Source organism: Neoarius graeffei, chromosome 4 (genome assembly GCF_027579695.1).
Source record: "Neoarius graeffei isolate fNeoGra1 chromosome 4, fNeoGra1.pri, whole genome shotgun sequence".
NCBI lineage: Eukaryota > Metazoa > Chordata > Actinopteri > Siluriformes > Ariidae > Neoarius > Neoarius graeffei.
The window spans coordinates 1,372,004-1,399,692 of record NC_083572.1 but is presented as its reverse complement, the minus strand read 5'-3'; the positions used below and the strand labels follow the sequence as shown (position 1 = coordinate 1,399,692).

Below are 27,689 nucleotides of genomic sequence, written 5' to 3'. Positions count from 1 at the left end.
AATTTCTTATCTTAGCAATATTTCTGAGATGAAAGAAAGCTATCCGGGTGATGTTATCAATGTGAGTTTCAAATGAAAGACTGGGGTCAATAATCACTCCGAGGTCTTTTACTGCTGCGCGTGAAGAAACAGAAAGGCCATCCAGAGTCACTGTGGAATCAGAAAACTTACTTCTAGCTGCTTACAGAGTTTAATTATAACACTCATCTGTTTTATTCTCAGCAGTGATACAGATAAAGATGTACAGTGGGGCAGTAAACACTGCTGTAAAGTGGTTTGCTGATATTTTTATATTTCACAAACGCATGGATTCACGCAGCCAACACCGTTTGTCTCTAACCGCGCTCCGTAGTGACGTCATAGAAAATGCGGAAGTAGCTCGTCGCTGTTCGGCTCGATTTGTTTTGTTTGTGATCAGCAGGATTAATACTTTATTTAATCAGCTCGTTTCACAATAAATAAGGAAATAAATGATCTGAAAGATGTCGCAGGACCTGTGGTAAGAGACACTCAGCTCTTTATACTTCATTATAAACTGTTGCAGTTAAAGCTAAAGCCTGCAATACAGTCACAGGTTACTGAAAGCACATCATCATTATTATTATTATTATGTTATTGTTCTTATTACCAGGTTTTTCTCTGTTAATGACGACGGAAAATTGTGTAATTCACAGCTTCAAACACAGAGAGAAAAATAATATAAAATCATAACAGAAATGGGAACTGCAGAATAAACCTCAGGAACATTTCAGACTTAAAAACAACTTCCGGAAGTTCAGAACCGGAGCAGCGCGACAGGGAAGTCTACTGACTGTTTATTAAAATCACACACACACACACATACACACACAGACAGACAGACAGACAGCCAGCCATGCACACACAGACACACACACAGATATGTGTGCACACACACACACACACACACACACAGATAGACATGTACACACAGACAGACAGATACAGACAGACAGATGTACACACAGACAGACAGACGTGCACACAGACACACACAGACAGACGTGCACACAGACAGACATGTGCACCCATACACACACAGGCAGACAGACATGTGCACAGACACACACACAGACAGGCAGACAGACAGACATGTGCACACACACACACAGACAGACAAGGCAAGTTTATTTCTATAGCGCATTTCATACCCAGTGGCAGTTCAATGTGCTTTACAGAGGAAAAGGCAAAACAGTAAACAATAGAAAATAAAATTATATAAAATAAAGGGGGAAGAAGAGAGAAAAAAATAAGAAGAATTAAACAATAGTAGAAATAAAATAATAAAATGAAGTAAAAGTTCAGTAAAAAACAGCAGAATAAAATGGAATAAAAGTTAAGTAAAGTTTAAAATGTAAAGATGATATTTATCAGTTAGCAGAAAGCATCTGAGAACAGCTTGGTCTTTAGTCTAGATTTGAAGCTGCCAACAGCAGGAGCATTTTTGATGTCCTCTGGCAGTTGGTTCCATAGCTGCACTGCATAGTAGCTAAAAGCTGCTTCACCACACTGTTTTAACAACAGGTTTTACCAGTTAATTTTTCTGTTGCGATCTGGTAGATCTGATTGGGTTAGGCCGCTGCAACATATCAGAGAGGTAATTGGGCCCTGTACCATTTAGAGATTTGTACACCAGCAGCAATGCTTTAAAGTCAGTTCTGTAGCTTACTGGAAGCCAGTGAAGGGACCTTAGAATTGGAGTAATGTGCTCTGTTCTTTTTGTTCGTGTGAGAACCCTCGCCGCTGCATTTTGAACCAGCTGAAGTCGTTTGACAGTTTTTTTTGGCAGGCCTGTAAAAAGGCCATTGCAGTAATCAACCCTACTAGAGATGAAGGCATGGATAAGTTTTTCCAGATCATTTTTTGACACAAGTCTTCTTAGTTTGGAAATGTTTTTTAGGTGATAAAATGCCGATTTAGTGATTGCTTTCATGTGACTGTCAAAGTTTAGCTCGCTGTCAATGAAAACCCCAAGATTTTTAACCATATCTTTTGTTTTAATCCCCTTTGTGTCAAGAATAGTGGTAATCCTGAGTCTTTCATCTTTTTTCCCAAATAGAATTACTTCTGTTTTATCTGTGTTCAGCTGAAGAAAATTTTGTGACATCCAGTTGTTGATTTGGTCGATACACTGGTAGAGACATTCAAGGGGGGCGTAATCATTAGGTGATAGAGCAAAATAAATTTGGGTGTCATCTGCATAGCAGTGATACAAAATTGAGTTGTTCTTGATAATTTGTCCAAGTGGGAACATATAAAGGTTGAATAGTAATGGTCCAAGAATCGACCCCTGGGGGACACCACAGGTCAAGGACATTGATGTTGAGGAACAATTTCCCATGGTAACAAAGAAGCTTCTATCTTTTAAGTATGATTTTAACTAATTGATAACTTTACCAGTCAACCCAACCCAGTGTTCAAGTCGATATAGCAGTATGTTGTGATCAACAGTATCAAAAGCTGCACTGAGGTCCAGTAACACCAGGACCGATGTTTTGCCTGCACCGGTATTAAGGCGTATGTCATTTATAACTTTAATCAGCGCTGTTTCAGTGCTGTGATTGGCACGAAATCCTGACTGAAAATTATCAAAACAGCTGTTTGATATCAAGAAGGCAGTTAATTGATTGAAGACAATTTTTTTCAAGGATTTTCCCGATGAATGGTAGATTTGATATTGGCCTGTAGTTGTTCAATACTGAAGCATCCAGATTATTCTTTTTAAGTAGGGGCTTTACAACGGCTTTTTTCAGGGACACAGGAACAACGCCAGTCTCTAGGGATGTATTTATGATCTGAAGCACATCTGTAATTATAAGGTGAAGAACAGACTTAAAAAAGTTGGTGGGCAGAATGTCCAATTCAGATGTTGAGGAACTGAGATTTTGTACAGTTTTTTCAAGATTCTCGTAATCAATCAAACAAAATTTTGACATTGTGTTGAAATTGTCTGTCTGTGTCACTGGTGATTGCAGCTTTTCAGTTATTTGCAACTGAGATATATTATGAGCAATATTCTGCTGTATTTTATCAATTTTACCTTTGAAGAAGGATGCAAACTCATTGCATTTATTAACTGAGGGAAGTTCAGGTGCTAATTGTGGTGGGGGATTAGTTAGCTTCTCTACTGTTGAAAATAGCACACGGGCATTGTTCATATTCCTGCTGATGATGTTGGAGAAGAAAGACTGTCTTGCTTTACCAATTTCATAATTATATTTACAATATAGACAGACAGACATGTGCACACACAGACAGACATGTGCACAGACAGACAGACGTGCACAGACATGTGGACAGACAGACAGACATGTGGACAGACAGACAGACATGTAGACAGACAGACAGACATGTGCACACAGACACAGACAGACGTGCAGACAGACATGTGTACACAGACAGACAGACAGACAGACAGATGTGCACACACACAGACAGACGTGCACACACACACAGACAGACGTGCACACAGACAGACGTGCACACACACAGACAGACAGACAGACATGTGCACAGACAGACAGACATGTGCACACAGACACAGACAGACAGACGTGCACAGACACAGACAGACAGACAGACATGCACACACAGACACAGACAGACAGACGTGCACACACACAGACAGACGTGCACACACACAGACAGACGTGCACACACACAGACAGACGTGCACACACAGACACAGACAGACAGACAGACAGACAGACAGACAGACGTGTACACAGACAGACAGACGTGCACACACAGACAGACAGACGTGCACACACAGACAGACAGACGTGCACACACAGACAGACAGACGTGCACACACAGACACACACACAGACGTGTACACACACACACACACACAGACAGAGGCAGATATGTACACACAGGGACATGCACACGTCAGTTGAATGGATTTCACACTGGAATATTAATTGCTTGTTCTTTTTATTGTTGTTTTTTGGATGGATTTTGAGTCGCGTGTTTTATTGAAGGCTGTATGTGATGAAAAACAAAAACCAAACAAATACATTGATCAACCATAACATTAAAACCACTGAGAGTGAAGCAAATAACACTGATTACCGTGCTACAGTGGCGCCGGTCGGGGGTGGGGTCTATTCTACAGCTAGAGAACAGTCATTTGTAGAAGCTGACATGTTGGAAGAAGGGAAAATGGGAAAGTGTGAGGATCTGAGTGACTCTGACTTGAGGTAAACGGTCATGGATAGACACCTGGGTCAGAACGTCTCCAGAACAGCAGCTCTTATGGGGTGTTCCATATGCAGTGGTTCGTACTTACCAAGAGTGTTCTAAAGAAGGACAGCTGGTGAGGAGCTCCTGTCGGACAAATTGCAGAAGTTGTTAATGTTGCGTATGGAGCTGTGTAGCTGCAGACCAGTCAGAGAGCCCTGCTGACTCCTGTCCACCACCGAAACACCTACAGTGGGGACGTGAGCATCAGACCTGGACCGTGGAGCCTGATGTGATCGTTGCTGCAGCCCAAGTTCACCCCTCCACGTCGGTGTATTCCCTCTGTCAGCAGGATGATGCTCCCTGATAGACTCCAGAAACTGCTCTGCAACATGACAGAGATGGAGGTGTGGACTCGGCCTCCAAATAAAGGATCTGCTGCTGGTGCCAGATCCAACAGCACAGCTTTGGATGGTGTGTGGAGTCCAGATGTGGACGGGTCACAGCTGTTTTACTGGGTGGTTTTAATGTTCTGACTGACTGGTGGACCACAGCACTGTGACTAAACTCACCTCCCAGAACCACTGTGTGATGAGGAGAAAAAGCCACTGTGAGCAGGAACAGAGGACGTGTGTGTGGAGTAAACCTGGGGAGCGGAGTGACGTGACACAGCCGTGTCCTTTCCTGTGTGTCTCTGCACAATCGTGTTCCCCATTTTTTTTTTTGTGTGTGTGTCTTGTAACAGAATTCAGACGTGAACACGTGAAAAAGAATGTTTATTTACTCTTCAGTTACCAGTGTACCTGTTCACTGGATTCTCTCTGTGTGTGTGTGTGTGTGTGTGTGTGTGTGTGTGTGTGTGTGTGTGTGTGTGTGTGTGTGTGTGTAGGTTACAGAACTATGACGCCACGTGCCGACTCGCCCAGGAGATTGCTGAGAACATCCAGGAGAGGAACCAACAGCAGAGAACCGGCGGGAACCCGGCCAAGGTGAGGAACTCGAGTTAATGATCAGACTCCCATCAGATCACCTGTGTGTGTGAGAGAGAGAGAGAGAGATGATCATAATGTGTTCTCTGTGTTCAGCTGAACATGACCCTGCGAGCATCTCTGCAGAAACTGAAGCAGAACATCACACAGCTGAGGGAGACACTTGTTCGAGCCTCGTCCCAGCGCCGCATGTATCCTTACACACACACATGTACATTATTCTTGTATCCTTGGAGAAAACGAGGCTGTACTTTCACATTCTCACCTCTAGATGGCAGTGTGGTGTAATCAATAACTATATAACCCTCAGGAGCTGTAGGTGTAGAACCTCAGACTGTAAACACAGGAACCTTCACATGATCTGGACCAGCAGCATCCAGCCAATCAGGACAAATCAGAGTGTTAACAGTTCCTTGGTGTTCTGTCTGTCAGAACTCTTCAAGGTGTCGTGTAGAATCCGACAAAAACAGCGTTTCTTTATCAGAGACGGTTCCACAGGCCGTAGAAGAACCCTTAAAGAGTGGACCAGGAACCAAGAGCTAAATGTTAAACCCCTGCCAGGTTTTAGGTGTCAAGAAGAAAATAAAAAGCAGAAGTTTGGAGTTTGTAGAACAAACGTGCACACACCGTTATTACACACACTTTTCTTTTTTTGTAAAGATTTGTTTTTATTAATAGAAGCTCTTACAGGATGTTTATGGTGCAGAGCAACCTTCTACAGCTTGTTACAGTGAAGGTCCTATTTTACAAAAAAAACATGCATAAATATATAACATTACAGACACGCCATACCAGGATGATTTTTAGACACCAGAGGAGAAAACAAGAAAAAAAAATCAAAACTAAACAAAAATATTACATGAACTTTTCCCATCCCACCCTCCTCCTCGTATGGCTCTCAATTTCCTCTCATTTATACACCGACACAGTCTGTGTACCCAGTCTGTACATACACCCGTCTGCACACAGTCATATGTATATAAATCAACACACTGCTCACGACAGATCCATCAGTGAGGAAGTTCTATAAGAAGAACCTACAGAGGGCGAGTCTGAAACCGGTCCATAAAGGTTAACACCACCAAGGTCAGTCAAGTCCAGAGAAGGCAGAAAGTCTATGAAGGGGCCTCAGATTTTTCCAAAGGCTGCATGCTTCCCTCTCACGTTATAGAATATCTTTTCGGGTGTGCAGTCAGACGCAAGCTCGTTAATCCAGTGTCTTACTGATGGTGAATTTTCAGATGTCCAGTTAATCAGAATACATTTTTTCACTGCAGTGCTCGCAAGTAAAATAAAGTATTTCTTATAGTAGTTCACATTAATAGAGCTTGTGTCCCCCAGAATCCAGTTAAGGGTCCTGTTCAATTTGAATTCCTATTACCCTTGAGGTTAATTCAATGGCACGTTTCCAAAATTCTTCTATCATTGGGCGACTCCATAGCATGTGTAGAAGATCACCATCGGTCACTTTACATCTCTGACATCTGGGGGAAATGTTGCTGTCAATTTTCTGTAGCCTGTAAGGGGTGTAGTCTGTCCTGTGGAATATATTAAATTGAATTTGCCTGTGTTTTGTGGAGGTTAACGCAGTCTGTGCCTGTTCCAATAGCTTACGCCAATCCGCCTCCTCATAAACACAGCCTAGGTCTGTTTCCCATTTCCCTTTCGTAGATGTTTTATCATAAACGGGCAACTTTCCGTTGATGATACCATATATAGAAGATGTTATTCTTTTTGTTGATCTGCATAGCTTGTTACATAGGTGGGTTTCATGAGGAGTTTCTTTTGGAATATCTGGGAATGTTTCTTTAGATTTCTCCTGAACCCAGTCTCTAATTCATAGGAATTTGAAGAAACTATAATTAGGAAGATTGAATTTTTCATTTAGTTGTTGGAAGTTAGCAAAAGTATCATTAATGTATAAATCAGCAACTGTTTGGATTTTTCTATCTTTCCACCCCTGCAATGCTGAGTCAGCGATGTGGTGTGAGAGGGTGGGATTAGCTCACAGAGGTGCCCTTCTGAGAAAAGAAATACTTGTGTCCAGAAGTGAGTGAGATTCTTGCCAAGCAGCGAATGCGTTCAGTATTATTGCATTGTTTGAGTGTGGCTAAACATTTTTTGTACCTAAACATGGAACATCCTTTAAAGGCATAGACTTCATCTCATGTTGTTCTGTTGAGGCCCATGTAACCTCTCTGTCCTCTGCATGCAGCCAGATCCAAATTGATCGGTACTGAGAAGCAAGATAATAATTCCTAAAGTTTGGTAGGTTAAGTCCTCCCCTTGAACATGGAGCCTGCAGAGAGGTGAGTTTGACTCTAGGGTTTTTCCTTTGCCGTATAAAAGGAGTTATAATTTTGTTAAGCTCTTTAAAAAAACTCTTGGGAACATTTCCAGAAAGACATTGAAATGGGTAAATAAACTTTAGGCAAACTGTTCATTTTAATAGTGTTAATTCTGCCTGAGAGACGATGGGAGATCCATCCATCCATCTTTGAAGGTTAAGTTTGGTTTGTTCCAATAATTTCATACAGTTCTGTTTGGATATACGCCCATCCGATTTGCCAATTTGTATACCCAGATATTTGAAGCCATTGTTGCACCACTTCAGTGGCTCAGTGAGAGCTCTGATATTTTTGTCCAGTATGTTTACTGGTAGAAATTCACTTTTAGTGTAATTTAATTTATACCCTGAAACTGCACTATATTCTTTGAGGCAGTCCAATAAAGGCAGGACTGATGTGTGTGGATCGGTTATATATAAAAGGAGATCATCTGCATACAGAGAAAGTTTAAGTTCACTTGTACCAAATTTAATTCCAGCTATGGAGGTGTTGGAGCGGATGGCGACGGCTAATGGTTCGATCGCGAGTGTGAAGAGCAGGGGGAGCTTGGACAGCCTCGCCTGCAACCTCTGGATAAGGAGAAAGTGTTAGATAGAACGTCATTTGTTAAAATATTAGCTTTGGGAGCATTAAAAATTGTTTTAATATACCGAGTGAATTTCTCTCCAAAGCCCAAAGCCTCTAGAGTCCGAAAGAGAGAGCTTGGTTCAATCCTGTCAAATGCTTTGTTTGCATCCATGGATATTATCAGCATAGGATTTAGATTTTTTTTGAACGATGTTCAGTATGTGGAGCGGTCGCCGCACGTTATCTGCTCCCTGCCTGTTTTTAACGAAGCCTGTTTGGTCGGCGTGTATTATCTTTGGTATAACATCTTCCAGTCTGAGAGCAATTAGTTTCAACAGTCTTTTATAATCTGCGTTTAGAAGGCTGAGGGGTCTGTACCGTATGAGTCACGTTTCTGTTTGTCCTTACCCGGTTTTGGAAGCAGTGTGATTGTTGCGATTTCCGATGAGTCTGGGAATTTTTTATTTTCTAGAGCTTCTTTAAACATGTTTGTGAGGGGGGTCAACAATTTTTTTTTTTTTTGAACAGGCCTTATAAAACTCGACAGGGAAACTGTCTGGCCCGGGACTCTTGTTATTTTGTAAAGAATTAGTGGCTTGGAGCACCTCCATTTCTGATATATCTGCATCAAGCAGTTCTCTATCCTCATCTTGTAATTTAGGAAGGGTTATTCCATCCATAAACCTTTTTGCTCCGATATTATCAGCGTCCTGCCCAGTTTTATATAAATCTTTGTAAAATTATTTGAATTCTGCATTTATGGATGGTGAATCGTCAAAGAGTCTGCCGTCCTCTGTTAATATTGAGTGTATAATCTTATCAGATGTTTCCTTTCTAATTTGCCAAGCCAAGAGTTTACTTCTCTTGTTCCCAAATTCATAATCGTGATACCTAGTTCTGGCCGTAGCTGCTTCCTCTTTGTTGGCACATAGATTATTATACTGCATCCTTGTTTTTATTAGTGTATTAAGGTGTTCTTCCTTTCTGGTGGCAGTGTAGTCCTGTTCCTGCTTTTTAATATCACTTTCTAATCTAGTTAGTCTCTTTCTAATTTTTTTTTTTACCTTATGGGCACTGTATGATAAAATCTGACCTCTCGTATAGGCTTTAAGAGCCTCCCAAATGTTGGCGTGAGAAGAGGAATTTAAATTGGCATCAAGGAACATTTCAATGTTAGTGGTCATATATGAAATAAATTCAGGGTCTTTTAACATGTAATTTTTAAATCTCCACCTACGGGTTGTGGGCTGTGGAGTATCGATCATCCAGGAGAGTTTGATGGGATGATGATCTGAGAAGGTAGCTGCTAAATAGGAGCATTCTATCACCGTGGCCATCATATCTTGTGGCACCAAGAACGTGTCAATTCTAGAGTGTGTATTGTGTGTTTGGTGAAAAGAAAGAAAAATCCCTCTGATTCGGATAAAGATTTCGCCACACATCAGTTAAATTATAACTCTGTCTTTCATACCTCGGTTTAGTGCTGTTGTCGCCTTTGATAGTGAAGTTGTTTTGGGTGATGATCGATCCAAAAGAGGGTTTAAGACCAAGTTAAAGTCTCCACCCACAACACATTGACCCCCAATTGTGGCCAGTTTCATAATCAGATTGTTAAAGAACAACGGGTCATCGTAGTTAGGCCCATATATATTCACCAAAAATATCTTCTTCCTATTTATTTCACAGTCTACACGCAAAAATCTGCCGTTTTTATCCTTTTCAACTGAATTTAATTTAAAGTTCAGGTGTTTATTAATGAGCAGGGCGACACCTCTTGCTTTTGAGGAGTAGGAAGAGCAGAAAACATCACCCACCCAGTCTCTCCGCAGTTTTAAATGTTCAGTGTCGGTGAGGTGGCTCTCTTGGATAAAGGCAATATCTACATTCTGCCTCTTCAAATATGTCAACATTTTCTTCCTCTTAATTGGAGAGTTGACCCTTCTAATATTCCAAGATATACATGTTAATTACCTCCGCCAAGGAGGTTACGTTTTCGGTAGCGTTGGTTTGTTTGTTGGTTTGTCTGTTAGCAACATTACGGAAAAAGTAATGAATGGATTGCTCTGAAATTTTTTCCAGAGGTGTGACTGGGCACAAGTAACAATCCATTAAACTTTGGCGACGATCCGGATCACCTTCTGGATCCCGGAATTTTTTTAAAGGATTCTTGGCGGAGGTCTGCGCTCTCCGAGTGCTTTTCTAGTTTACTCATAATATAAGTTAGAGGTGGTAAAAACAATGAACCTGGGTATACCGATCAGACTCAACCTGGACATGAGAATTATGTGTAAGTAAAAGTTCGAATATTAGTGAGAGATCATACATAACCCCAAAACATTACAGTAAAAACCTGCCTTGTAAAACCCCTGTAACAAAACCACATTAGGTAGGTAACGCTTAAACAACAGTGGCAGCCCCAGCAACTACTGGAATTAAAACTGGCCAGTCGGAACAGCTTGTATACGGCAGAGTTTTAAATTTTAGACTGAGTACTGCAGTCGCTTTGGTCAGCTTACTCACTTCGGAGTTCTTTCAGAAAATGTTGCGCTTTGGCTGGAGTGGAGAAAAACTTGACGGATCCCAGATGTTTGATGCGAGGCCGGGCTGGGTAGATCAGCGCGTATTCCACCTCCTTCTCTCGCAGCATCCGCTTCACGTCAAGGAACTCGTCTCTCCTACGCTGCAGGTCTGCACTGTAATCTGGATAGAACGATATCTTTTTATTCTCGTATGTCATCTCTCCTTTGCTTCTGGCCAGCCGAAGGACTTTCTCTTTATCTCTGAAGTTCAGGAACTCGGCGATTATAGGGCCGCGGTCTGTCCGACTTCTTCCCAATGCGGTGCGCTCTTTCCAGGGTGACCGGTGAGGTGACGTTGTTGTTACCCAGGATTTGCGGTATAAACTTTTCCAAAAATCCTACAGCATCACGACCTTCTGCCTGTTCTGGCACATTCAGTATCCTAATGTTAGACCTCCTGCTGCGATTTCCTAAGTTGTCAGTTTTGCCTTTGAGGTGCGTTATCAGTTTCTCCATTTTTTCAACATGGTCGCGTGTCTTCGTTTGCACTCACTCGCGTCTCTATCTCCTGGACCTGTTCCGACAGGGTAGACAGTGAGGATCCAATCTTCGTTAAAGTTGTTTGTATGTCGGCTGTTTTTTTGTCAGTATGTTTCGTGAGGTCTTCTTTAGTTTCTCGAATAGCATCGAGAAGCTTGTTGAAGGATGTTTCTTTTTCCCCGTCCGCCATGTGTCTTGTAGTTACAGCGTGCAAGTGCCGTGAAGTTTGAGTTGTGGTTTTCTTTTGCTTTGTATGTCGAGAATTGTAGCTTGCCATACAACAGTGTTCTTAATGACTTCGCCTCTTGCATGCAAACCAAAGTTACGAGAAGTTAAATGAGGATAAAGGCAGGCGCTAGGGCCTACCACCGAGAGCTCACCAACACACATCTGCACTCCTCCGCTGCATCCGGAAGTCTCTCAGGGCCCGTTTACACGAGGACGCTGTCGGGTAAAAACGACTAAATATTTTATCGGAAGTGCCTTTCGTCTACACGGGGACGGCGTTTTCGAGGCTGAAAAACGGAAAAAATTGAAAACGCCTTCCAGAGTGGATAAGTTAAAAACAGCCCCCGTTGCATATCCGTCTAAACTACCCAATACGCGAAACTCTGCTCGGATCTGCTCACGTTGGGTACGCGCTTACGTCATACATGTGTCATATACTGTACATGCCAGCCCGGGAAGTAAGAAAGTAAATAAAAAAGTAAGAGCATGTCTGATTACATCGATCCAACGGACCTTCAAGCTGCTCTGGCAGCTTTAATAAACGTCCAGGAGTCCTTCGAACATCTATACCGAATCTGCACATATACCGTTAATGAACAGAGGCGGGTATAGCATGCTCTTACTTTTTTACTTACTTTCTTACTTACCATAGCCAGAGTAGTCAAAGTTTTCGCGGCGCAGATGTGCAGATCAGACAAGACGGAAGACGTTGCGCATGCGTGCAGACATAGCGGAGGTCTTTCACAGCGCCACCTAGCCGCCTGGCATGCACATCCGATTGAATTCCACACATTTATGCGTCACTGTATAGACGCAGATTTCCTCCTTGAAAACGGTCGTGTAGACGCGGAAAAAAGTGAGAACGAAAACGGACTTTTGCGTTTTTGTTTCAGGCTGTCCCCGTGTAAAGTGGGCCTTCCACACACTTTTCGAGAAAAAAGGTTCTCCAACGGTTCTGTGAGTGCTCCGTGGATACTTATGGAATTGTTCTAGCACACTTACAGGGTTCTTCATTAAACGTTATAAATGTTCTGATGGTGTGCTTACCTGAGACTATGGAAAGCTCTGCCTCTTACACAAGCGTTCAGGTGTATTGTGGGCGTGGCTGTAGAAGGAGCACTGAAGGGGAGGGGCTGTGTGAGTCAGGTGAGTTCTCGGTCCTAATGGTGATTTTCTGTAACGAGTGACTCCAGCATGCAGAGTGAAGCGGACCGGCGCCAGAACCTGGTGGACGATTTGGTGACGAGGGAAAAGCAGCTGTTCACCGCGTTCAGCCGAGACCCGAGCGCCCCGGAGCCGTCACGGTAACGCCCCCAACTCGTCATACACCACGCGCTGTACACTGCCCTGTACCACTGCGTTAATTACAGCTGTGTGTGTGTTTCTGCAGCTCCACACTGTTAACAGGGGGATTTGGGGCGGAGCCTGCACGAAACCCATGGCTGGTTAACGAATCGGAGGAGACGAGAGGACTGACTTTCGGCGAGATCAAAGAGCAGCAGCAACGCATCATCCAGGGTAACTAACACACACACACACACACACACACACACACACACACACACACACACACACACACACACTATTTTGTTCTGTTTTTCTTCTTTTCTGTTTCTTCAGGAGAATCAGAACAGAAGCACAACATTTATTTATTTATTTCGCTCACTAGTGCCAAGTTTACAGCTTTATGAAGAATATCAAACCAGTTCATAATATTAATAATCTCTCTCTCTCTCTCTCTCTCTCTCTCTCTGTAGCTCAGGATGAAGGGCTGGATGCTTTAGCAGATGTGATCAGCAGACAGAAGCGAATGGGACAGGAGATCGGAAATGAACTCGATGAACAAAACGGTGAGGCGTGCACACACACACACACACACACACACACACACACACACGGTGCTGCTTGAGTTCCCTCAGGTGCAGTCAGCGTGTGACAGGAAGGAAGTTTCCTAGAATAGACTAGACTGTCACTGCACAATTGTACAACGAAATTGCTGCTCCCATGTTTGCGAATAAAATAAACTTAAAAATAAATTGTAAAAAATATAAAGATATAAAAGATATGTGCATAAGAAAACATTCACCTCTACAGACGTCCTCTTCATTAAATATGTAAGGTTAAAAGCGGCATGAAGTATAGATGAAATATTGCACTTGAGGATAAAACAGAAGGTTCCGGTTCAGTTTGGGCAGCGTTTTATCTTGTTCGGTTCGGTTCTGTTCTGGCTCTTGGAAAGAAACACTTCCTGAGTCTGGAGGTGCGAGCTTTGAGTGCTCTGTAGCGCCTTCCGGAAGGTAACGGAGAGAAGAGGTAATGGCAGGGGTGCGTCACATCCTCCACGATGGTGTGAGCTCTGCGGAGACAGCGGGTCCTGAAGATGTCCTCAAGAGAAGGCAGGGTGAGACCAGTGATCTTTCCTGCAGTTTTAATGACTCTCTGAAGACTCTCCCGGTCCGCCTCTGTGCGGTTCCCGTACCAAGCCGTAAGACAGCATGTGAGGACACTCTCAGTGGGAAAAGGTACTGAGAAGCTCTGCAGGCAGTTTGTTCTTCAGTGACCATAAAAAGTAGCGTCTTCGTTGATCTTTTTTGACCAGAGCAGAAGAGCTGATTGACCATGTGAGGTCCTCACTGATGTAGGTGCCTGGAAGCTTAAAGCTGGTGTCTCTCTCCACGTCCTCTCTCTTGATGGTTATAGGGACACAGTCCCTTTAGTGTCTCCTGAAGTCAATCATGAGTTCTTTTGTTTTTTTGATGTTGAATGTGAGATTGTTTTCCATGCACCAGTCTATTAACCCGTCTGTCTCCTCTCTGTATGGTTGTTATCCGAGATCAGTCCCACCACTGTGGTATCATCAGCAAATTTGATTATTTTATTTGTGGAGTAACTCGGGGTGCAGCTGAATGTATAGAGTGAATATAGCATGAGGCTCAAAACACAGCCCTGTGGTTCCCCTGTACTGAGGGTCAGACTGGAGGAAAGATGTGTGCCTAGTCTGACTGTCTGTCTGACCGATTGGATAGACAGTCATTAATCCACATGCACAGGGTGTTGTTGAGACCCAGGACAAGCGACTTGGTGACTGGTCTGCTGGGGACGATTGTGTTGAATGCTGAGCTGTAGTCTACAAAAAGCATTCTCACACATGTTCCCTTCTGCTCAGGGTGAGTGAGTGTGGTGTGGAGGACTGTGGCAACTGCATCTTCTATGGATCGGTGTGCTCTGTAGGCGTATGGGTTGGAGGGGAGGCTGGATTTAATGTGCTTTTTGATCAGTTTCTCAACCTTTAGTAATGATGGGGGTGAGGGCTGCTGGTCTGTGATCGTTTACTTTGCTTGGGTACTGGTATAATTGTGGCTGGCTTAAGGCGGGTGGGTACCGTGGCCTGGGACAGTGACTGATTAAAACTGTCCGTAAAGACCTCTGCAAGCTGGTAGGCACAGTCTCTGATCACTCTTCCTGGTATACCATCTGGTCCTCCAGCCTTCTTGACATTCACAGAGCTGAAAATCCTCCCCGCCTCATGTGTCTGTCGGGTCAGAGGCGGGTTGTCAGTATCCAGTGGGGGAGTTGCACCCCCAGTAGTTTCAAACCTTGCAAAGAAATGATTAATTTCCTCTGCAAGGTGGCCCTCATCATCTTGTGGGCGTGGTTGTAGGTTTCCCCTGTAGTTTGTGAGGTGTTGGATACCTTGCCACACCTGTGTGGGGTCCCTGTTGGAGAAGGGGTCTTTAATCTTCTCGATATAAGCAGCATTAGCCCTGATGGAGATGATGATGATTCTTACAGGAGAGAGACAGACAAACTGACAGACTGTGTGTGTGTGTGTGTGTGTGTGTGTGTGTGTGTGTGTGTGTGTGTGAGAGAGAGAGAGAGAGAGAGAGAGAGAGAGTTCCTGTCTCTGTTTTGGGAGGTTGGCTCGTGGATGTGATCTTACTGCACTCGGGTGTGAACGAATTGGAACAGAACAAGGAAATTACGTGAGTGAGTGAGGTGTGTGTGTGTGTGTGTGAGTGAGGTGTGTGTGTGAGTGAGGTGCGTGTGTGAGTGAGGTGCGTGTGTGAGTGAGGTGCGTGTGTGAGTGAGGTGCGTGTGTGAGTGAGGTGCGTGTGTGAGTGAGGTGCGTGTGTGAGTGAGGTGCGTGTGTGAGTGAGGTGCGTGTGAGAGTGAGGTGCGTGTGAGAGTGAGGTGCGTGTGTGAGTGAGGTGCGTGTGTGAGTGAGGTGCGTGTGTGAGTGAGGTGCGTGTGTGAGTGAGGTGCGTGTGTGAGTGAGGTGCGTGTGAGAGTGAGGTGCGTGTGAGAGTGAGGTGCGAGTGAGGTGCGTGTGAGAGTGAGGTGCGTGTGAGAGTGAGGTGCGTGTGAGAGTGAGGTGCGTGTGAGAGTGAGGTGCGTGTGTGAGTGAGGTGCGTGTGTGAGTGAGGTGCGTGTGTGAGTGAGGTGCGTGTGAGAGTGAGGTGCGTGTGAGAGTGAGGTGCGTGTGAGAGTGAGGTGCGTGTGTGAGTGAGGTGCGTGTGTGAGTGAGGTGCGTGTGTGAGTGAGGTGCGTGTGTGAGTGAGGTGCGTGTGTGAGTGAGGTGCGTGTGTGAGTGAGGTGCGTGTGAGAGTGAGGTGCGTGTGAGAGTGAGGTGCGTGTGAGAGTGAGGTGTGTGAGTGAGGTGTGTGTGTGAGTGAGGTGTGTGTGAGAGTGAGGTGTGTGTGAGAGTGAGATGTGTGTATGGTGTGTGTGTGAGTGAGGTGTGTGTGTGAGTGAGGTGTGTGAGTGAGGTGTGTGTGAGAGTGAGGTGTGTGTGAGAGTGAGATGTGTGTATGGTGTGTGTGTGAGTGAGGTGTGTGTGAGAGTGAGGTGTGTGTGAGAGTGAGGTGTGTGTGAGAGTGAGGTGTGTGTGTGAGTGAGGTGTGTGTGTGAGTGAGGTGTGTGAGTGAGGTGTGTGAGTGAGGTGTGTGAGTGAGGTGTGTGAGTGAGGTGTGTGAGTGAGGTGTGTGTGTGAGTGAGGTGTGTGTGAGAGTGAGGTGTGTGTGAGAGTGAGATGTGTGTTTGGTGTGAGTGAGGTGTGTGTGAGTGAGGTGTGTGTGTATGGTGTGTGTGAGAGTGAGGTGTGTATGGTGTGTGTGTGTGAGAGAGTGAGGTGTGTGTGTATGGTGTGAGGTGTGTGTGAGAGTGAGGTGTGTATGGTGTGTGTGTATGGTGTGAGGTGTGTGTGTGTGTGTGTATGGTGTGAGGTGTGTGTGAGAGTGAGATGTGTGTATGGTGTGTGTGTGTGTGATGTGTGCTGAGGTGACGGGCTGTGTGTGACCTGTCTCGCCGCCTCCTGCGGATGGAGCAGTGTTTAGCCACAAACAGATTAACGTCCACATCAGAAAGAAGTGCAGTGCTGAGCGTCTCTCCTTTTTAGGTAAAGGAGGGGCAGAAAGAGGAGAGGCGGGGTTATGGGTCAGGGGTCAAAGGTTGTTCGGAAATTAATGGGCACAAACAGACCGTAACTTCCTGAGCGAGGTCCAAATGTCTCGGAGTTCAGTGGTTTTATAAACCTCAGAAAAAACACACACACACACACATCTCTCACACACACCCACCACACACACACCCCTCTCTCTCTCTCACACACAACACCCACCCCTCCCACACACACACCACCCCCCTCACACACACACACCCCTCCTCTCACACACACACACACACACCCTCCTCTCTCTCACACTCCACACACACACACACACCCCTCTCCACACACACACACACCCCCTCACCACACACACACCACCTCCCCTCCTCACACTCTCTCTCACACACACACCACCCTCCCTCTCACTCACTCTCCTCACACACACACCACACACACACACACACACACCTCTCTCTCACACACACACACACCCTCTCTCTCTCTCTCTCTCTCTCTCTCTCTCACACACACACCTCTCTCTCTCTCTCTCTCTCTCTCTCTCTCACACACACACACCCTCACACACACACACCCTCTCTCTCTCTCTCTCTCTCTCTCTCTCTCTCTCACACACACACACACCTCTCTCTCTCTCTCTCTCACACACACACACTCCTCTCTCACACACACACACCACACCACTCTCTCTCTCTCTCTCTCTCCTCTCTCTCACACACACACACACACACACACACACACCTCTCTCTCACAACACACACCTCTTTCTCACACACACACACACCTCTCTCTCTCACACACCTCTTTCTCTCACACACACCTCTCTCTCTCACACACACACACACACACACCTCTTTCTCACACACACACACACCTCTCTCTCACACACACCTCTCTCTCTCACACACACACACACACACACACCTCTCTCTCTCTCTCTCACACACACACACACACACACACACACACACACCCCTCTCTCTCACACACACACACCTCTTTCTCACACACACACACACCTCTCTCTCTCACACACCTCTTTCTCACACACACACACCTCTCTCTCTCACACACCTCTTTCTCTCACACACACCTCTCTCTCTCACACACACACACACACACACACACACACACACACCTCTCTCTCTCTCTCACACACACACACACACACACACACACACACACACACACACACACACACCCCTCTCTCTCACACACACACACCTCTTTCTCACACACACACACACCTCTCTCTCTCACACACCTCTTTCTCTCACACACACCTCTCTCTCTCACACACACACACACACACACACCTCTCTCTCTCACACACCTCTTTCTCTCACACACACCTCTCTCTCTCACACACACACACACACACACACACACACACACACCTCTCTCTCTCTCTCTCTCTCTCTCACACACCCCTCTCCTTTGATGTTCCAATTTGCATAATTTAAGGTAATTAGCACAACGTGTATTAAAGTGTGATGTTCCGTCTCGCTGAATGCGTTAAAGTTCTAATGGAGGCGTGTGTGTGTGTGTGTGTGTGTGTGTGTGTGTGTGTGTGTGTGTGTGTACTGTGTGGTTGTGACCCACTTTAGTCTGTAACGCAGAAATGGGAGTTTTACCTCTGAGTTATTAGCCTATCAGAGGGCGGGGCATTTTCACTAGACCAATCAGAGATGTTTAACATGGTCATATTCCCTCCTACAGTACATCCTCCTGATAAAAGCCTGAGCTTCTGCAGAACGTTTAACAGAGGGGTTCAGCTGCAGTCCCCCCCCCCCCACACACAAACGTGCGCACACACGCACATGCTCTGTGTGTGTGTGTGTGTGTGTGTGTGTGTGTGTGTATAAAAACCCACTTGTGGTTGTGTATCGTTGCTCGTTAGTGTGTTACAGACCTGACGCAGGTGCAGTAATGTTCAGTAATCAGTGTGTGTTGTGTGTGTGATTGAGGGCTGTGATTGGTCGCTTCTCTCACATCTGCATCCTCCACATGGGGTTTGTTTTGTAGCTCGTAAGTTAAAGGAATAAGAGTGGCGCTGATCGGAGCGGGATGAAGTCAGAGCTGAGCGATGCGTTTCATCCTTCAGCGCGTTTCTCTCCCAGCATCTGATTCCTCATTAAGCAGCAGATCCTCGTTAGAGCATCAGCACGTCGCCTCACATCCACCATCCATCACACGAGAAACAAAAGCACATCTGGAGCTGGTCACGGGGGAAAACACACACACCATGGAGAGGAGCACAGAGAAGAAGGGAGGAGAAATGTGGAAGAAGAAAGGAGGACAAGAAAGGAAAGAGAGAAATTAAGGGAGAGAATAAAAATATGAAAAAAATACAGAGGAGAGGAAGTGAATGAGAAGAAAGATAAGGCGAAAAAGGGAGAGAGGAGAAGAGCACAGAAAAGAAAAGAGGAAGAAGAGGGAAGGAAATTAGGGGAGACAGAGGTAGAGAACGGAGGGAGGGAGGAGAAAACAAAAATAGAGAAAAGTGTAGAGACGAGTGTGTGTAAGGAGTCATCCTTCATGACACAAACGCCGACACACATTTAATTCTTAAACAAATCTATACACAAGTATTAACACACACACACACACACACACACACACACACACACAGAGAGCGCTGGCAGTGAGAACCCTGCCACACCCCAGCAGTGGATGGGGAAGGGGGAAAACGTCCTAAACTCATTTCCCAAAGTCATCCAAAGAAAACCGTCCGTTTCCTTTCACCTGTGTTACTGGATGACATCATCAAAGTGCACCGGCTGAACACGCCGTCATGGAGACCCTGAGCCCCGCCCACCAACTGTACTGTAACAGAGGAACACAAGAACAAGATAAAACACAACAACAGTCCAACATCTCCGTCACCGCTAAACAGTCACAGGGTGCCTTAACCCCCCCCCCCGACTCTCTCTCACGCTGAATAACAGCAGTGCGTCTGAGGAGTGAACCACTTGAGACGTTCAGATGGATTTCATCTTCACCTGAGAAACACACACACACCCCACCTCAGGCTTCACCACATCCATGCTAACGTTAGCGCTCATTTGTTCGGCACATCATTACTGGTGAGGATGAAAGTTGATGTACTTTTCTGTGTTTGTGCTGCGGGTTTATTTTTTTTTATTCTTACAGAAAAGACCAAAGAGCTACAGGACACACACATCAAACACAAACTGTGTGTGTGTAAGGTGTGTTACAGCATTGTGGGTTTAAACAAAACAGCTGTACACACACACACACACACACACACACCCCAGCACGTCCCTGTGTGTTTTATTCCTCAGACATCACAGCAATTTACCAACATTTACAGTTTATTATTTATTGAAGTCCAACATATGATGATACTTTTTATCTGTTTATAGTTAAGTTTACCGTTATGGAGTGTGTGTGGTGTGGACTAAGTCTCGTGATAAACACAGTTAGGACACGCCCCTTCACTCTTACACTTCTGTCTGTATGTGGATTTTAAACTGTTTACACTGGTCAGTCTCAGACCTGTGGGTTCTTCTCCGGATAATTTATTGGAAGTGAGCAGCTCTGGAGCTCTCGGCTCTGGAGCTCTCGGCTCTGGAGCTCTCGGCTCTCGGCTCTGGAGCTCTCGGCTCTGGAGCTCTCGGCTCTCGGCTCTGGAGCTCTCAGCTCTCGGCTCTGGAGCTTAAATGTCAGTGAATTCTGAGAAAATCAACGGTTTCATCCAAAAATTCACTGAGTGTTTTCAGACCTTTTTTGGGGTAAAAAATTAAACGTTCTCTGAGTATCACCAGATTTAAACTGTGCCTTAGATGGGTGCACTTACTTTTGAGCAATCACATTATATCTGCTGTAGAGCTGCTACCATAGAAACGAGCTCATTAATATAACACTGCGCTGCAGTCAGAGCTGCTCTTTGAGAGAATTAATCAACACCTGACCACTTAATCACAGTCCAGAACTCAGCACAGTGTGGAGCAAAAATTATCAAATCATTCAGAATTAGAGTTAATTGATCTATTTGTTTGTTTGTTTGTTTGTTTGTTTGTTTGTTTCACACAGAGATCATTGATGACATCACACAGCTGGTGGACACGACGGACAGACGCATCCACAACGAGACACGTAGAGTCCGTCTGGTGGAAACCAAATCTGCTTCCTGTGGTGAGCGCACGCATGCACGCACACACACACACACACACACACTTGGATAACAAATAAATAATAAGTTACTTCTTTATGTCTTCTGATTATTTAAGTGTAGAAGAAACCGTGTGTGTGTGTGTGTGTGTGTGTGTGTGTGATTTTATTGTTTAGCTGAAATCTCCACAGGAGCTGATTAGACTTTTATAACGTTGATGTTTGTTAATGAGTGTAATAAAGACGTGTTTAATGATTTTGTTATAAAATATACTGTACTATATTCTATTATTTAATAATAATAATAATATCACATTTGTATAAACCAATATTTATATTTATTTTAGATATTAATATTCTCTATATGTTAATTAATTCATCCTATCTTTTTAATTCAGTTAAATTATATTTTTCATGCAAATTAATAATTTAACACGAATATTTATTACATGATTAAAAATATAATAACTAGATGATGATTATTGTTGTTGTTGTTATCGTTGTTGGGTTTCTGATGGAAATCTGATCCAGCTCCACAGATGACGCAGTAAATCAGAAATCGGACATCTTCCAGCATTCATCTCACAACTATTTCCTGTGTGTGTGTGTGTGTGTGTGTGTGTGTAACAGCTGTACATTCTGAGTGACATTAAATGAGACACAGATGTTTCTGAAGCTGCTCTTCTCTCCTTTTTCTGTTTCATTCCTCCTGCATGTTTTAATCCTCCATACTCATGTTAACATCACTGTGTGTGTGTGTGTGTGTGTGTGTTACAGGTATGATGGTGGTGATTGTGTTGCTGCTTATTGCGATTGTGGTTGTTGCTGCTTGGCCGACATGAGCTGACAACGGACACACAGCTGTCAAGCCCACATGCACATGCGCGCACACACACACACACACAGTGTTTTAGAACGTGTTATCACTGTAAGCATAAACTAATAAAAATTTTCTAATAAACATTTAACAATCTGCGTTCAGTGTTTTATTCGGTGTGTGTTCAGATTATTACAGAATTATGAAATTGCTGTAGAATTATCATTGTACTACTGTAGAACTATTATAGTATTACTACAGAACTGTTAGAATTACTGTAGAATTATTATTATAGAACTATGTGTGTATTATTAGTTATTATAGAATATAGCAGAATGCTGAGTCTATGGAATTATTACAGAATTATCAGTGTTCACTTGAGAGTACTTGTATAATTTTTGCATAATTATCACATTATCAGGATATTATAGAATTATAACAGCCTTGTCATAGAAGTGCTGTAGAAATATTAGAATTATTGTACAGTTGTTACTTGTTATAGAATTGCCATAAAACTATCATCGTGTTACTCTGGGATTATCATAGAATTATTACAGAATGATTTTGGCACAATATCAGATTTATTCTGGAATCATCATTGAAGGAGCATGAGCATAGCTTTATTATAGAATTATTGCATTGGTATAGGATTACTGTAGAATTAGAACCATTACAGAATTTTGTTGTTATTAGAGACAGAAGGCTGATGGTGCAGCGTGTGGGTCTCGTTCAGGACGGTTCACATCATTTGATTTAATTAAATTTTTCACCACACTGTGGCGCAATAGTCACTCATCCTCTAAACACACTGGAATAAAAAAACAAAAGCCCAGAAATGTTAAAAAATCAAATCCACAGTGTGTCGCGTCATTAAACATCAGTTGTGTGATTCTCAGAAATCATCAGGTGAGACACAAAACTGCGGGTTCAAAACTAAAGAAAGAAGCAGTGTTTGTTTTATTTTCCACAAATTTGGCCATGAAGTATAGGACACACGAACAAAACAAAATAAATTTTACATCATGGGGACAAAAGTCGGTGTGGAAATGCAGCAGAATTGCAGGGACGCGTCGCAAAGCGTCACCGGCGGCCTGAGCTTTAAATCCCATCTCACAGCCTGCTGCTCACAGACAGGCCATCACTATTACACCGAGTGTGTGTGTGTGTGTGTGTGTGTGCACGCGCGCGCCTTGTGGTGTTTTTCTCCTGAAAATGATTTTACAGAACAGTAAACTGCAGACTGGGCTTTTCACACAGGGACTGAACTCATCCCCCTCCTGAGCTTTAACACAAAAACCTTACATGATCGCGACCCACAGGAAAACTGGAGTAGATACAATTCATGAACATGCACCTCTGTGTCATCCCTCTCTCCATCTCTCCCTCTCATCCCTCCCTCCCTCTCATCCCTCCCTCTCATCCCTCCCTCCCTCTCTCTCCATCCCTCTCTCCCTCTCCATCCCTCTCTCCCTCTCCATCCCTCTCTCTCTCCATCCCTCTCATCCCTCCCTCTCTCTCTCCATCCCTCCCTCTCTCTCCATCCCTCTCTCCCTCTCCATCCCTCTCTCCCTCTCCATCCCTCTCTCTCTCCATCCCTCTCATCCCTCCCTCTCTCTCTCCATCCCTCCCTCTCTCTCCATCCCTCTCTCCCTCCCTCTCATCCCTCCCTCTCTCTCCATCCCTCTCTCCCTCTCAATCCCTCCCTCTCTCTCTCTCTCCATCCCTCTCTCCCTCTCCATCTCTCCCTCTCTGTCCAAGGGTAACACAAAAGCTAACACACACACACACACACACACACCCCTCACTGCTTTCTGCTCTATAAACTCTGGGCTTAAAGTTTACTTTGTGAAATTATCTAATGATTTTTATAAAGAATTGAAAATGATCCTGAAAGAGAAAAGCGGTCTGTGTGAGACGAGTTTGGACTCTAAACATGTCCACAGAATCTTTCCTGCTCCAAAATCAACTGTTTATTACAATTTAGTGTTTAATACAAATATTAAAGTTTAAAATAAAAGTAAAGTAATAAATGTTCAGTATTACAGAGTGAGCTGATTTATCACTACACAAAGAAATGGAGAGGGTTGAGTTGAGTTGAGTTGGTTTAGTTGCTTGTGTGTTAAAAGCTGAAACACTATAAATGATGATTTATTATAATGTTGATGTATGAACACGTGGACCTCCTTCAAATGTTAAATTATGAGAATGTGAAACAAAAAACAAGCTTTATTTTAAAAAAACAAAATAAATAAAAGATTCACTCAAAGACTTTTAATTGAATGTAAATAGATTTTTAAATCATGATTTTGTTTTAATAATTTAGACATTCTGAAATCGAGACCAAACTTCAGAGGCATCACAGAGCAAAACTCCAAATGTAAAAATGTCTGTACGTTTAATAATAATAATAATAATAATAATAATAATAATTGGGTGTGGTGTGAATCAGTAATGAGCTCTTCAGCTCTCAGCATCATCTTGAACATCTCTAAAAGCCCACAGCAGCCTGAGGAACATGATGCCACGCCCCAGATGTTGCTATGGGTTTTTTTTAAACTCTGTTAAACCACATGGTGTTGAGGTTGTTGTTGTTTTTCTTTTTCTTGCTGCATGAAAGTCAGACATCATGGACGTGTGAATAATTCTCAACATTTCTATTCACATTTCAACTTTTTATGGAGGTTATAAATATAAACGACGCTCGCTTCCCCCTTAACCAATGAAATGACGAGGAGCTGGTCATGTGATCAACACTTATTTTACTACAGAGACACAGACACTGGAGGGAAAAAGTTTGTAAAATAAATTATGAGCAGGAGATAAATGGATATCGTGGAAGTGTGCTGATATTAAAATTCACACCACAAACAAAAACATTAATATAATTATTTTAACGTTTATATTCACTGATGGGATTCATTAATAAACATGATGTTTAAAAAAACCAGCGCGCTTTCAAGGAATAAAAGATTAAAAATGAACACTTGTGTAGCAGTGAATAAAGTGTGTGTGTGTGTTTTACAGGTCCGTGTCCGTGTCAGCTCAGTGAAATGACGCTGCGTCCCTGCGTGTGTTAATGAGATTAAGTTCAGGTGAAGTGTTAATCAGTTTGAAAAGGAGAGAAAGGGATTGATTTTATACACCGTGTGGGGATTAGAACTGTACAACCCTTTTGGAGCGCGTCCGCTGGGCGTCACTGTGCTGCTGGAGAAGCCGATACGGCGCTCCCCGGCGGTGTGATGAGCAGGGTGTCGGTGTGTTTCTGAGCGTGTCATGAGTCGAATCCGCATGAAGCGAGCGCTGAAGGACGTGAAAAAGAAATAAAATCAAAGTGTGAGGTGAGTTCCTTGGTGACAGGTGTGCACTTCCTGTGTAAGGAGATTGTTCTGTTCCGAGCGACAGTGTTCGCACACTCAGTCACTCGCCCCCCCTCCCCCCCCCCCCGCACTGCGTCAGATCTGTGTGGATATTCGAGTTCAGATCCTCCGTCTTCGTCTCAGCGTCTCTCTGTCTCTCTTTAAGGCTTCTTGCATTTCCCTTTCTTCTCTCTCTGCTGGAACTTGCGCAGTCTCCTCGCCCACGTGTCCCTCCACTGGATCACCAGACTGCCTTTATCTGCCACCATGCCGCTCTGCCCCGGCGCGTCCTCGTTGTTCCCCAGCAGCAGGTATTTCTTGCCGGTTTTCATTCTGGGACACTTGCAGGCCACGTCCTTGGCTCGGACCCACAGCAGCTGGTCTCCTCGCCGGATGCGGCTCTCGCTCTGCTTGTACACGGACACGATGTTGACGGTGAATTTCCACCACTCGCCCGTCCTGTCTGATTTCAGGATGTGCACCTGAACAGCTGCAGGAGATCAGACATGCTGCGTTAGACACTGCTGCAGGGCATGAGCCAAAAAACACAAAGACTCAACACTCAAATCACACTTTCACTGGCATCCTTTCACCAAGAACGAACACGGCCGACATCCGTGCTGTTGATCTGCTGCTTGGTGTTTAAACGTGTCCGAGCTCTGAGCGAGAGAGAACAGCGTGTTTAATCACTGTTGGTTTTGTTAGATTGGACTCTTCCTTATGGGACTGTGTTTTATTCTCTCTGCACCACGTTTGACCCTTTTTCAGTTCCACAATAAATCTGTGTCACTGATGTCAACTCTCTCTCTCTCTCTCTCTCTCTCCATCTACATGTGTAATGTTATAAGTCTAACACACACTGATGGATTTCATTTCCATTATTTCACAGATTGGGGAAGGGGGCGGGGCTTCCAGAGATATCAGACAGAATAAAACACCTGCGCAGCTGTCAATCACTCAGGATTCGTTTGTCGATTGGCTCCTCTGCTATTTTTATTGGAGAAAAAAGCACAACTGTTGTTCTGATGTATTTTAAATGATGAACTCACAGCTGTGTACTCCAACATTAAAATGCATAAAGTTGGGTGGGTCTGAGCATTGCATATTAATTATCCATTAGATTTTAAATAAAAATGCAGGAACTTTATTATTCTGAAAATGAAAACTTTACATCTTTATAAACCACAGGAAGGCCTCAGATTCATTTTAATAACTGATAGTGTTTGCGTGAAGCCGATTATACCTTACACACACACACACACACACACACACACACACACTAATGAATATGATGGTTTAATGTCTTCCAGATCTTTTAAGGAAGTAAATGTGGTTCTTGAAGGTTTTGTTTGTGTCTCGCTGTGTTCCTGCTGAGAAATAAACAGTGCTTTATTTCACACAGACTCTCTCTGCGTGTGTGTGTGCGTGTGTGTGTGTGATGACGTGAGCAGGTTTCTAACAGCGGAATCCTGCTGAAGAGCTGAAATTAAGCCTGTGGATGTTCTCAGATGCTGCTGCACTGAAACTCTTGGTATTGTGTGTCGGAACACTAAGCAGAACCCGAGACTCGCTGCAGACAGACTTCATTATTAATGCGCGCGCACACACACACACACACACACACACACACAGTGAGTCAGTGCGCAGGCTGTGTGTTATTGTTCTCTGTGTTTCTCCTGGAGGCCTCATGGTGGCGCTGTTCATCCTGCACTCACCTCAAAGATTCTACAGCTGCTTTAATATTTGTTTTATTACATTCATACTGATACACTTTACAGAATTTCGTGTGTGTGTGTGTGTGTGTGTGTGTGTGATAAACGTTTATTTAAGTGATGAATGATGAGACAGAACTCATACACTCACAGATCAAGTTAATAATAAATTAATAAGAGTGTAATAAATGTTAAAGTGTTTAAAATGATATTTGTGAATTGTAATAAATAGAATATTAAATGTTGTGTAATGATAAACACGGAGAAGCCGGGGACGGTGCGTGCAGTTTCTCCTCTTGTTGTTCTGTGGTGTGTTTAGACGGAAGATTATTTCTCTCTCTGTAATGTACGCCTCTTTTCTTGATTGATTTTATCTCAGTCTTTTTTCTCTACTTGTAAATTAATCATTTCTAATTGTTCTGTAAAAAACTAAAAAACTGTACGTGCAAATATACAACTATTCTTCATCATCATCATCATCATCATATTATTATTATTAGTCATTTTCTTCTTCTTTTTCTTCATCTTCATCTTTTCTGTAGTTCCTTTTTTAAACTTAAAGCTGCTTGATGTTTCACAGTGACAGACGACTATAAACCTTCATGAACGTGTGTGTGTGTGTGTGTGTTCGTGGTTCGTCGCTGCAGTGTGGTGATAACAGACTGGACGCAGCTGTGGCTCCACTGGAGATCTGAACATCAGCTTGTCTCTGACGCCTTTTCAGAGGAAGCTCGTCCAATTCCATCCTGAAGTCGGACGCTCGGCCCGGCCGTATTTGTGAGAGCACAAAGCCCCCTGACCGTGCGGGAGCCGAGGGAGAGTGCATTAGGTTTAATAGGTGTGTAGGAAACGGTACAAGCCACAGTGGGGCAGCG

At 43.9% G+C, this 27,689-nt stretch overlaps 2 protein-coding genes across 4 annotated transcripts in view; one reads left to right on the top strand and one right to left on the bottom strand.

Annotated features, from left to right (window-relative positions):
* The first annotated feature begins 361 nt into the window (after positions 1-361).
* Positions 362-21,900, top strand: stx8 (syntaxin 8). The gene is made up of 8 exons (XM_060918559.1): positions 362-499; positions 5,090-5,189; positions 5,286-5,380; positions 12,585-12,695; positions 12,782-12,909; positions 13,149-13,241; positions 20,852-20,953; positions 21,707-21,900. The coding sequence occupies exons 1-8, from the start codon at positions 483-485 to the stop codon at positions 21,769-21,771; spliced, it is 711 nt and encodes a 236-aa protein (XP_060774542.1). The 5' UTR covers positions 362-482; the 3' UTR covers positions 21,772-21,900.
* Positions 5,074-27,689, bottom strand: part of ntn1a (netrin 1a) — a 139,583-nt gene continuing 116,967 nt past the window's right edge. For 2 of the 3 annotated variants that reach the window (XM_060918556.1, XM_060918555.1), the window contains one exon: positions 23,503-25,592. In XM_060918556.1, the coding sequence (XP_060774539.1) occupies positions 25,264-25,592 (329 nt within the window). In that variant the 3' untranslated portion in view covers positions 23,503-25,263. Of the gene's footprint in view, positions 5,231-23,502; positions 25,593-27,689 lie in introns of those variants that run through there. The other variant, XM_060918558.1, reaches the window with a different exon arrangement.

Bases quoted from the DNA above. Each gene is read 5' to 3' on its own strand.
- stx8 (XM_060918559.1), top strand. The intron at 12,696-12,781 runs GTAACGCCCCCA...GTGTTTCTGCAG, and splicing joins AGCGCCCCGGAGCCGTCACG to CTCCACACTGTTAACAGGGG. The intron at 20,954-21,706 runs GTGAGCGCACGC...TGTGTGTTACAG, and splicing joins AACCAAATCTGCTTCCTGTG to GTATGATGGTGGTGATTGTG.